Raw genomic sequence first — 12352 nt, 5'->3', positions numbered from 1 at the left:
GGGGCGTGGGCCCCCCGGCCCCTTTCTTCCATCCCATACCGCAGGCTGTGGGACCTGCCACGCAGTTTAGCTCCCCTCAGGGCAGGACCCAGCTCCTGGGGAGGTGGGGGGATGGGAGACGAACCCCTGAAGCCGGCTCCAGCCTCCCCTCCAAGCTGGCATGTGCGAGGATCTGAGCAGAGACGCCGAGAGAGCGGCAAGACCCCCGTTGGCAGGGACACAGCACGGGGGGGCTGGAGGGAGGGGGCTGGGGCGGGCGACACACTGAGCTGGGGGGGCCGGCTGGGCCTGGAGCACAGCTCAGCTTTGAATTCTCCACGCCAGGGATGGCTGGTGGTTACCAAAGGCACATGAGCAGCCTGGCCCTGAACTCAACCCACGGCCGCCTGCTACTCTGCTCCGGGGGCCCCCCCACTCCCCACACCGGTTCGCCATGGGGCAAGCCTGTGGGACGCTGCAGATGCTCGACTGGGGGACGTGGGAGCAGGGAAGAGAAGCATCTCCAGGAGCAGAAGTGGAGGCAGACAGCTGAGCCCGGCCTGCGGGGAGAGCTGGCTGCAGGGCTTGGCTGAGCAGGGATGCAGCTCCGCGCAGGGAAAGCTGGTATTGGCAGGAGCCTGCACGAACCTGAGCGTCCTGCCCAGCCCTCAGATGGTACGGGCCTTTTCACACAGGGCTCCAGGTGCCCCTGGCACGGCCTGCTCAGCTCGACGCCCAGCTCGCACTCACACCAAGCGCTCAGAGTGCGCACCAGGCACGCTGGGGAACCCCGCTGCGATCAGTAACGTGCAGCTCCCCGGGGAGCCAGTCGCAGGCGGGCAGGGAAGTAGGCATGGGGCAGTGACAGCAGACGGGCAGGGGAGGGCACAGCACAGGAGTGACTCAACAAGCACTGTCCGGGGCAGAAGTCGTCTGCACGCGTCGATGGCACCATTAGCCCTGCCACGCCGGGACCCAGGAATCCTGCTCTGCAGCAACAGGCAGGGTAGCCCTCCAGCCTGGGTCACGCTCACATGTCCCTCGCCAGCTGGGCCCAGGGCCTCCTCTCTCCTTCAGGGGATAACTCCGCTCTTGCTGCCTCCCCAGCTGTCTGGGGGCTAGGCCCAGGGCTCGGGGCATGCCCTGCGGCATCACGGCAGCTGTGAGACTTCTGACAACTGCTGAATTGCCCGTGTTAGCGGGGGCTGCGTTTGCCCCGAAACATTCCAGGCCTGGCTGCACTGCCCCTGGACCAGGCTGCCCCAGCTCACAGCCCACGGGGACTCGCTTTCCCCAGAGCCGGGTGCTGTTTCCAGAAATATCACATCAAGTCCTCGGGGAGGCCATTCCCAAGGCATTTCCTTCGGCAGGCCTGGTACAGAGTCAGTCAAGTCTGTCCGGAACGTAGGAGGGACACCGGGGCCCCATGTGAGGATTTGGGACAGGGCCAGGCCCAGCTTCGGGTGCCCTCCAGCGTATCAGCCCCGCACCGCAGTCAGGAGCCCAACAGGGAGACAAGCGTTACACTCGGCTGCCCCTCGGGCAGAAGCACAAGGCAGGAACAAGAGACCCCAAATGCCCCAGCAGGAAGAAGTGGGAGGGGTTTAGGGGTTCTCAGGTGCTGCCCCCTGCTCCCCGGGAGTCGCTCCTATTCTTCCCCACTCAGGCTACTCGGTGCATGGCCAGGCAGTCGCCCCTCACAGAAGACGCTGGGCCACGTGACACCAGTTCTACATTATGAAATTTTATTGCTGACATGCAGGAAGAGTTTTGATGTAGTACAAAAATATGTCTTTATACAAATTTTTTTTTCATTTTTTACAATAGGATCCTTGTCTACAGCATGTCATATGTCTAATCCACTGAAACCAAACCCAGCAGCTCTCACCCTCCCCACGCACTGCCATCTTCTTCCAGTTTCTTCAATATAAACACGCGATCATTCACTGGCAAAGAGCCACTTGCAGGAATACTCAGTATTACACAACTACAGAGTCCCCAGAATATTGCTTTAACTTTGGGAAAAAAACAAGACATGAACAAGTAGCGAGTTAGACGGGGGGGAGGCAGCGCATAGTGCGCGGGGAAACCCTTCCTGCCCAGTGCAGGGCAAGCCACAGGGGGCCTGCCCGGCAGAGCGGTGAGGTGGTGGCTAGCCGCTGGCCGAGGGCAGGGAGCTCCCTCCGGCAGCACTGAGGGGTAGTGGCGCCACACCCATACGCATCAGCTTTAAACAAAATAAATAAGAGACTGATAAGACTTCAAGCTACTGGCTCAGCGTGGCGAGCTCGGCGAGGCGGGTCTAGTCCTTGTTAGTGTTCACATGTCTAACTTCCTGCACCCTGCAACTGTGCGTCGGGAGGTGGGAGGCAGAAGATAATGCCCAAAGCTTACAATTAACATTCCTGCTCAGTCCCCGAGTGCATTAACGTACAGAATCCACAGAAAGAGGTCTGTAGCTTTAACCACAACTAGGAACAGTCAAAATACATCTCCAACCTCTAGGCAAGAGACGGCGACAAGCTACAAATAAATCCCGCTACTCGGTCCATGCTTGTGCTCACTAACGTAACAGGGAGAATGAAACGGGGGGTACTGGTGACTGCCTCCACTGCGGCCCCTCAGCAGCTCCACTGGATACCCAGTGACACGGGGGCTCAGCCAGCGAGCACCTGGTGCAGGTACTTGTGGCTGACTGGGCTGAGAAGTAGCAACAACCCCTCTAGGGAGAAGTATTTTGATTTGGCAAACAAGGCCCAGCTCCGTGCCTGGGTACAGAGATTGCCAGCTTCTCATATCTGTTATTCCAGCAGTTCCCTGCACCTGCCCAGCCAGCTCCCAGCTATCCACACTACGGCTTTCTTCTATCGCGTCACTGAAATCAGGTGGTTTCTTTGGTTACCACAACTAGAAGGGAGAACGTTACATTAAAGCTTATTTGCGTGAGTGCTGCGGCTGGGAACAGTGTGTGGTCAGGTGCAGGGGAAAGGTTGCATTTGAAAAGAAAAACTGGCTTCTGGGTTAATCAGAAGCCTGGACTGGGCTGTGTGGGTGACGGGATCTCTCTGGCGAGAACAGTTCTCTGGCAAGACAGGCATCCAGTTCACAAAATGAGGCTCAGAAATGTTCTATGCTGTTCTCAACAGTCCAATGCTTATTTAATAGCATTTGGTGATGGAAGCCAGGACGTCCCTGTGCACGCTAACTCCCACTGCCCAGCCCAGAGGAGCAGCACCAGATATGCATGTCAGGATTGGGATGGCAAGATAAACTAGAGAGCACATACAGCAGAGGCTTAGCCAACCCTTCCCGCTAATTCAAACAGATTATTCTGGGGAACTTTTTCACATTATAACTCATATATTATATCTGTACCACAACGAACTGTGACATTGCTAACTCAGAATTAATGCAAATGTACTGCACCTTAGAGAAGCTACTGAAAAAAAACCAACAGATTAAATCATATATTCTTGAGAGGTTAAAAGAATCAGTGAAAGTTGAGAGGGGTGTCGGGGGGCCAAGATAGGCTAAATGGAGTTCCACAAAACCTCTGAACAATGCTGGAAAGACTGTAGACATTTATAACAATGGTCTGAAATGGTCATTTGCGTCTCACCCTGGTTCCATTGTTAAGGAAACAGGCTTCATTTATTAGCTGTCTAAGGTAACTTGGATGTTAATATTTGTTTGCAGCTTATTAAAGGCCTGAAGTGCTGCTCTTGAGATGCCAGAAACCAGCAAGGCTGAGATAAAATATATTCAACCCAGGCGTTGTGTCAAAAATAGAACGGAGGTTTCATGCAGATGAAGGGGAGAGTGGGAGGTTTCAAGAAATTGTTACTTTCATGAAACCCAGATAAAATTAAGCTTATTCAAACTATATGGAGCAAATGCAACCAGCCAACTCTCCATACTGCACATTCAGCCATGGCACTTGTGTCAGCAAACCGATTTCACCCTTACTAATCTTCTCCCTTCCCATAAGCTTTGCTCAATCCAGAGAACAGCACGATTAAAAAGACAGAGGTAGATTAAAAAGTCACGATTAAAAAGCAGATTAGTCATCCAGGCTTGGATTTAAACCCGGAGATTCCAGAAGATGCCAAAAGTTTGCTGCTTCCAAAACTAGCTTTTTCAAAAGTCTTCTCCCTCCAAGAGAGCGAGCAGGAGTGCGTGTCCCTTAACAGAGCTTGAGGAGCTGCTACATTATTCTCTATCACAGGGCACAGGTATTGCTGTCGGGCTGTAGTAGGCGACGTGAAAGGCAGACTGCAGGACGGTGCTTGTGCTGTTGGGTGTGGGAAGCTATTTCCGAAGGTATCTCTGGGCCAGGATGGCAGCATCCAAAGGGTTCATGGGCTGGGCATCATGCCCCAGGCGCCGCACGGGCGGGATGTTCCCAAACTGTCGCTTCTGCAGGAAGCTCTTGGCTTTGTGCAGCATGTTCTTCTCCTCCGCCAGGAGCAGCTGCTGCCTCATGTAGTTCTCAAACTCGTACTGCGAGCACTCCTCGGTCACCTTCGCCTGCAGACAACACACAGTGAGTCAGAGCTGCGGGAGCACCAGTCCCTGGCACAGCATGCTTGTGCACAGCCAGCTGCTAGGAGCCAAGCACATTTGTGCACCTTCGCCAATCCCCATCTCAGATATTCCTGAGCTAGCGACAAAGCGCCGAAAGAGCGCCTCTCCAGCCAAAGCAGCCCGCCTCCTAACGGCCGTGGGCAGGGCTCTCGGGCAGTCACCACCAGGGACAAGCAGGAACGGGGCAATCCTAAGCTGTCCCCTGGATGATGAAGATGTCCCCCAGGCACAGAGCTGCCAACTATGCTCGATCTGGAAGCTGGCAATGCAGCGGTTCGACCACCACTCTGCCACTCGTACTGTGAGCCCAGCTGGGGGAGGGGGCCAAGTGGCAGCCGGTTTCCCCAGGGCTAAGAATGCAGCCCGGGCTGCCTGGTGTGGAACAGGATGAAGGCTTAAGAGGTGCGTTGGTGCAGCGAGGCCACCAGCCATCGCTTCCCACACAGGCGCACCGGCACAGAGCAGGGTGTGTATTCGCTCTGCAGAGTGCATGAGCGGCGCGGAGGTAGCGCTGCCAACACTTCCGGGTTCTCCCCACAGCTTAGCAGCAACGCTGGGGAGCTCATTTACACATGGAAAATTCAAGCTGCACTGCTTAACAGAAAATCTAAGAGACCAATTCAGTATGTGCCATCTGAGCTGCTTCCTCTGCGCAGCTCCACTGCCCCTGCCCGTTAAACATCAAACATGATCCCAGCCAGTCACTGGTACGGATGGAGACATGACGGCGAACGCCACCTTCTGCACTGCGACTTCAGCAATGCTCCCTTCCCCGTCTAGCAAACGCGCTGTGGCGGGCAGGGCCCCTCCCTGACAGGACAGACAGACAGATGGGCCTAGTGACGGGACAAGAGAAAGTGGGAGTTGGGCAGAAAGGCAATTTAAGAGTGAGCGTGCTGAGGCTTGGGGGAAAGGAGCTGGCTGTAAGAGTAGCAAGAAATCCACACATGCCCTGCCGGGAGGGCAGCTGGTTATCTGCTCACCACAAGCAAATCCTCCGTGTACCTCAACACTGGGTGAGACTAGCTCACTGCCACGCTGCATCCTTACCTCTTGGGGGGTTTCTGGGTTAGTCACCTGGTCATCAATATCAGGCACCACTTGCAAAGGGCCACTTAGTGAAGACATGGACTGCCTGGGGTGGTGAGAACAGAGTGCATTAGAAATACATGGCACAGACAGCTGCCACGCAACACAGGGACAGGGTACATCCAACCCGCCTGCAGCGCCTCCGTGTGGTCACTGCAGCTCTAGCTAGCCAGGCAGCTCGACTGCACTCCTCTCCCTAGGTGCTACGCAGACAGCTATGGAAGACGCTACTTCAGCCTGTTTTTGCCAGTGCTCTAAGCAGGATGTGGGACTCTTCCCACCGTGCATAGCTAGAAATGAAAGTAGCCCCTGCTCCAGAAATTGCTGAGCCAGGCTGCTGTCTGAACGGGCAGTGCACGCTAGCTCCAGGCTTGGGGCACTCTGCAGCAGAGACTGTCTTGTGCAGCAGGGGAGTCCCATGGGTGTTGGGGGGGGAGGGACAGGGACTGGTGCTGGGATGTGCCCTTGGTTATGGGCTGAGACAGAGAAGCTTCCTCCTGCTCAGTACAGACAGTTCTGGAGTCAGACTGATCTTTAAATGGCTCCCTGTACACGCAACGCTCCAGTTTAGAACAGAAACGCAGAGGCTGTGCCCTTTTCCAGGTCTCACACCTGGTTTTACTTTGCTGACTTCACACTCTGTGTGCTGGGAATCACACAGGGGCAATTCCAACGTGCCGCTTAAGTCTCAGTGGCAACACACTCCCATGGCACAAGCGAGACACACCTGACCCTGCCCTGCCCGAGGCACAGGCTCCCCATCCCCCGAAGCTCTGGACACTCACCAGGACGCTATGATGGAGCTGAGGGACTCCAGCACTTCAGAGGCCGTCAGACGTTGCTGCGGATCCAACACCAGCAGTTTTCGGATCAAACACACGGTGTTTTCAGAAACCCGCCCATCTCTGCCAGAGAAAGGCACCGTCAGCGCCAGGCAAAGGCCACGGTGGCTCCACAACCAAAGAGCGCTGAACGTGGGAGGAACAGCGGGGGCTGGCGTGGGGCATGGAGGGGAGAGCAGGGCAGTGCGTGCAGAGCAGGGGCTGTGCTCGGATTCCCTAGAGCTCAAAATTAACTGGTGGGTTTTCTTTCCTTCTAGTTAAACGAGGTTTCCTTGTTCAAGTACAGCGCAGCATAGCTGAACGCAGCAGGGCTAGGGCCTTGCTCACGTTTCAAACAGGGTGTCAGAGCACAGCTGGTAGGCCACTGTAGGCTGGGACACTTGCACCCAGCCCACTGACCCCCAACGCTTTCCACTAGCTGGAACCCCTCCCGCCACTGTTACGCTCACGGAGTGCCCGGGGCACTAAGGACGCATGTGCTAGGGGCTGGGCGCACCGGGGGCTGGGTCACTCACTCAGGGATGGTGTACTCGGCAGCCTTGATTTTGCGGAAAAGCTCCTGAGGTATGCTGTCATAGAAGGGAAACTGGCCATACAGCATGGTGAAGAGCACCACGCCCAGCGCCCACATGTCGCTGGGTTTCCCACGATATGGCCGACCTGGAGAGAGGAAGGGACAAAAGCAGGTCACAGGATGCTGTGGTCTTGGTGTCGCCCGTTCAGTGCGGCGCAGCGCACAGCGCAGAAACGGTCTCCCACGCAAGTTCCTCTTTTGGCATTAGATCAGCATGAGTAGACCAGCTTGGATCCTGAGCCAGCCAGCCACCTTTCAAAGGAGTCCGTGCTAGGAGAGCACATGCGTGTGCGTGCAAGCGCCTCTTGGCGGGACGCACGTTAAGTTTTAAAGAGTCAAGCTGTTCGCTAGCTGAAGCCTTCCCTGTCTGTGAGGAAGTTACTCACCGCAGGATCTGGAGATTACATTAAATGTGTACATTCTCATTGTAGCCTATAGGACTAGCCTGCTTGTTTGTACATCTGTACCTTTCCTTGTAGATTGAAGTGTTGTTTTATTATACTAGAGTCATAGATTCACATGAAGGTATTATAGCTGCAATGCAAGGTACCGGACAGACCACATCCTGTATGAAAGCTAAGGCAGTTAGCATACGTATGTTCAGGACCTCTGGCCCAGATAAGTAATGATGAGTTAAAGGATAAGACATTAATGATTATAACCTTTACCCTAGATAAGTCAGGAGGCATCAAGACAGGGGGGCTGCCTCAGTTTATGCCCCAAGTAAACTTCACAGGTACACCACAAAACCCACAGAAAGGACCAGAAATAAAGGTGAAATAAGCGAACCATCTGGAAAGGATGTGGATATGTCATTAATACACAAGAACCTGCCAGCCTGTAGAATAAGTGTACCCTAATAATTTGGGGGTGAAGAATCCAAGTTTGAACTTCGAGGAGGACACATATTGTTCACGGTATAAAAAGGGGCAAACCATGTTGTGATGCTAGGCCTGAAAAAACCAAGCAACTTTGCAAGTTGCATGGCCCAACTCTGATCTTTCAAGATATACTATAGAAAAATACAATGGTAGTGAGGGTCATTCCTTATAAGTAGAGGAGAGCTTTGACATGCAGGTGTATTGTTGGTAGTTGTTTGGTGTTATTTACATATCTCTGGTCAAAGGTTAGCAATGTAGATCAACTGCTTTCCTGTCTGTCACTGTTCTAGTGATTAAGAGTTCAAAAGGAACATATGAACATTTAGACAGAACTTTGAATGGAACAATACTATTGGTTGTATTTCTCTTTGAAGTTAAGTAGTAAATACCTGTGAATGGTTACAAATGGCCAATTACCTTGTGCTAATGTAACTAGTTACCGTGTGCTCAGGACATGGGAGATGGTACTTCAGAGTCCCCAGTAATCATCTATTAATTGTTCGAGGAGATACCTGCTGTCGGAAAAGTATCGGTCGGCATGCATTGATCTATAAAAGACCCTAGAGGACTGATCCTTTTATCTCAAATCTGTCCAAGCTTGTCAGGGAAAGTTTGGATCACAAGACTGAGATCCCAGCACCAGCCTGGAATCATCCTGCTAATTCTCATGGGAGAATTTGAATAAACTCTGCACATGAACTATTTTAGTCTTCATTCCTCTGGATCACTTAATCTACAACTGAAGCTTTCCAATCATTTGTATGTATGTGATTGCTTTGATCCTTTAACATTTCTCTTATAGTTTGTTTCTTTCCTTTTATAATAAACCTTTAGTTTTAGTTACTAATGGATTGGCTGGTAGCGTGGTATTTTGAGTAAAATCCAAACTTATATTGATCCAGTACTGTGGCTGACCCTTTGGGGTCAGGAAAGCCTTTTTGGTGAAGAGCATAGAGTTTTAAACAACTGCTCTCTTTACTGGACCTGGTGGCTGATTGGGAGCCGGAGACTGAAATGCAGTAAAGGGGGCTGTGTGTATTTTTGTTTTAGCTTCTTGATAACCAGCGTGGGGAATCAGAAGCACTGTTTGTGGCTGGTTGGGAAGTCTGACTTCAGTGTTACCCACCAGCATTGGGGGAATCTGATCTCCTTTTGCAGCCTGCCCTGACTTTGGCATTTTCTAGGCATGGACGGGTCACACATGTTACTTGGGTGTGATCACCAACTACTCCTTCTTTAAGCTTCTTTTAGTTAGTGTTTGTTAGAATCTTTTGTTCTTAAATTATACTTAGTATTATTTGTAGTCTTAGCCTTGTAGCTCTTAGCTCTCCAGCACTGCCTAGCTCTCCACTCAAGAGTTGGGGAACCGGACATCTCTCTCAACCAGGTCATCAGGGAAGGGTGTGAGTATATTAATCCAAAGCATACCGCATAAATATACATATCACGTGTCTTTAGAATAAGACTGTACTCCTACCCATTATCCATTTGATTATTCATTTTCTTTTAATCAGTCATTTGTTTATCATTTTGCGTTATCCTAATAAAAGCTTATAAAATTATACAGATTCGGTTATCAGTGTGAGCGTTCCTGTCATGCACCCCGGGGTCCCTGTAAAAATTCTTCTGGAGCCTGAGACCGGGACTATAACATCATTATCTTCTGATCAGATCAACTGGTAAGCCTATAACCCCATTCAAATTACTAAACACCCAGAAATCAGGCAACATCATGACCTGACACCATGCAGGACTTTGGGATGTGGTTTATCCTGCTCTCCAGAATTGCAGGTTCAAATTCTAGTAGCACTCATGCAGCCCTTCCTTTGTCTGGGACCAGACCTAATGTACCTTGCAACCCACCTAGGGTCTGGGGTTCTTCTAAAGTCCTGTCTCCTCTACATCCACACTGAGGATGCCCTGGGGGCCTCTCTCTTGTTCCCCATCCCATTGCCATGCACTGAAGATCCGTGTCTACTACACCAGGAGCTGTAAGTGGTGGTGAAGTGCCCTTGGGCGCGTATTGCTCAATTCAGATTCATAAGGCACACAGGAATTTGATTGTTGGCAAGAATAAAACGACTGAGGACTAAAGTTCCTGGCAACGAGAAGCATGGGGGACTTGGAAAAGAGCCTGGAAAAACATCCACCTGAGGTCAGCACCAGTTGGAAGGCTATTACCAGACAGCTCCACTCACCTGGCTGTATGTGACCCATCGACATTCATGGGGAGGTGCAGACTCCTGGCCTATGGCTCAGATGCACCCAACTGAGCTGACATGACTCAGCCTTTAGGTGAGATGTGAAATAGAGTGTGGCTGCAGTCTGACATTAAGAGCACAGCACAGAGAAGCTCTCCCCCACACCACAGCATTCTGGAAACCCTCCATTGCAACCTCAATGCACTCTGGAACCTGCTAGATGGAATCCCTGCACTCACACCACCAAGCAAGCACATAAGAGCTTGCATGAGGGTTGAACTTTAAGCTCCTGTTGCTGTACCACAGCACAGGATTAAGGGAACGACTTCCTCTGAGTCACCCGTGAGTCACCGCTGCAGCATTCAGTGTTTGTACTGATTATTCTTTGCTTTGTGCAGCTCAAGGAGAGGCACCTCATCCTCCTCCTTGCCTGCCAAAGTGACATTTGTCAGCCATAAAATTCAGCCCATCTCAAGAGGAGAGCCCTCCTTCAGGAGCCCTACAACAATGAGTAATCATCGCTTCTTCCTTAGCTCCCCTCGCCCAGGAATATTAGACATGCAGACAGAGGGAGGCTCCACCACACCAAGAATAGTCTCTTAGAAACTAAACGAACAGAGTTTGCAAGGAAAATCTGATGCCCTTGGGTATCGTATGCTGTCAGGTTCAGAGGATACTGTGGCCAAGGACTGAGTGGTTCCTGAGCTGCGGGGCTGCAGCCTGAGTCTGCCAGGTGGGTAGAGGCCAGACATGGCAGGGTTACACAGACTCTTCCCTTCACAGGGCTGGCTCAGAAGGCGCTCAGAGCAGAGGGATGCATCCCAGAACCACAGAAAGCTTTGGACTGGGACGGTCCGTCATCAGCGCTGCAGCTATGGGCTGTCCCAATACACAAGGCTCTATCCTGCAAGGCCCTTAGCACCCTCAGCTTCTAGGGTCACAGAACCTTGCAGGGCTGGGCCCACAGATCTGTCACCCCCAAATCTGGCAACAAGGGAGATTTTTAGAAGAACCAAGAATTACTCCCAGTAGCACTATGCAGCCAGGAGTGACAAGATCTGGCAGGGCCCAGGCTGGATTACTGCAGAACCCAGCCTATGCATGAGGAGAAGCCTCAGCTTGGCAAAGCAGGAGGGCTGGAGACAGGAGCAGGGAGCTCCGCACAGCCCGGTGAGCTCACCCCACCCACTTGGCCGCTAGACCTCAGATACCTAGAGGAGCAGGAGAGACCTGCAGCTCTGGCACTAACAACAGGCCTGCAGGGCTCTCAGCAAGTTCTGGCCTGCGATTCTCTCTGCACAGAGGCCCTGGCTGTTTGCTGGCTTAGGACAGAACCTGGGTAACATGGACCCATGGGGCTTCACCTTCAGGAGGCTCATGGGGCTCCTCTGAACCAGGCACTGAGGGGAGAGGGTCAGGAACAAAATTAAAACCACAGCCCATATTCCCAACTCCTCCTCCCTGCATTCCCTGTCACCCCACCTCCATACTCGCCCCAGCTGACCCAAGCAGCAGCCAGGCAGTGCTGCGGCTAGTTAAACACTCCAGCGCCCAGCTCCACGGCACTCGATGCCCCTGCAGCACACCTGACCAGGCAGCGAAGGGCTCACTTCTCACATGCTGGCTTGCTGCAGTGCTAGCGACCTTTGAAGTCACAACCACCAAAGAGGATGCCAGGGCCTTGAAGCAGAGCAAATGCCTCCGAGGTTTCCAGCAACCAGGGCCTAGACACACACAGTGAGGAACCCATGGGCAGCAGACACTGCAGTGCAAATTCCAGAGAACTCCCCACGTCCCACCTCACCAGTCACTATCTGTCTCTGCCTTCCTCCCTGGCAGGAGGAAGCCAGGGAGAAGAGACTGGAGCCTTGCAGACAGGATGAGAGGTGCTTGCCGATAGGCAGAACACGGACCATCAGAGAGGGCAGCCTGTGTCTGCATATTTTGTTGCCTCTGGGAACATTAAAAGCCATTTTTATTGATTCTTTAAGGGGAGTCCAATGGGTCCACAGACGGAGGGTGGTTTCCTAGCAGGGACAGGCAGGAGCCAAGCTCTCCAGGCAGTTGTCAAACACCAGCTTGAGCCAGGCCTTGAATCAGCCGGGGCTGACTCGGAAGCCTTTCAGAAGCCACACTGACATCACAGCACTAAATTCGTCTCTCCAGGCAGTAGCAGATTTGGGATTCCAGCCGGACACATTG

General features: G+C 52.6%; 1 protein-coding gene across 4 annotated transcripts in view; it reads right to left on the bottom strand.

The window, feature by feature from the left end:
* Nucleotides 1-1703: 1703 nt before the first annotated feature.
* The window catches only part of STK40 (serine/threonine kinase 40), a 39356-nt gene continuing 28707 nt past the window's right edge, over nt 1704-12352 (bottom strand). For all 4 annotated transcript variants that reach the window (XM_067533775.1, XM_067533776.1, XM_067533773.1 and 1 more), the window contains 4 exons: nt 7010-7154; nt 6438-6557; nt 5614-5698; nt 1704-4506 (listed from right to left, as the gene is read on the bottom strand). In XM_067533775.1, the coding sequence (XP_067389876.1) occupies nt 4288-4506; nt 5614-5698; nt 6438-6557; nt 7010-7154 (569 nt within the window). In that variant the 3' untranslated portion in view covers nt 1704-4287. The remainder of the gene's footprint in view (nt 4507-5613; nt 5699-6437; nt 6558-7009; nt 7155-12352) is intronic.

The sequence above is a fragment of the Emydura macquarii genome, unplaced genomic scaffold, assembly GCF_026122565.2.
Source record: "Emydura macquarii macquarii isolate MOO-44397 ecotype Brisbane River unplaced genomic scaffold, CSIRO-AGI_Emac_v2 contig_3348, whole genome shotgun sequence".
Taxonomy (NCBI): Eukaryota; Metazoa; Chordata; order Testudines; family Chelidae; genus Emydura; species Emydura macquarii.
This window is presented reverse-complemented; position numbering and strand designations above follow the sequence as displayed.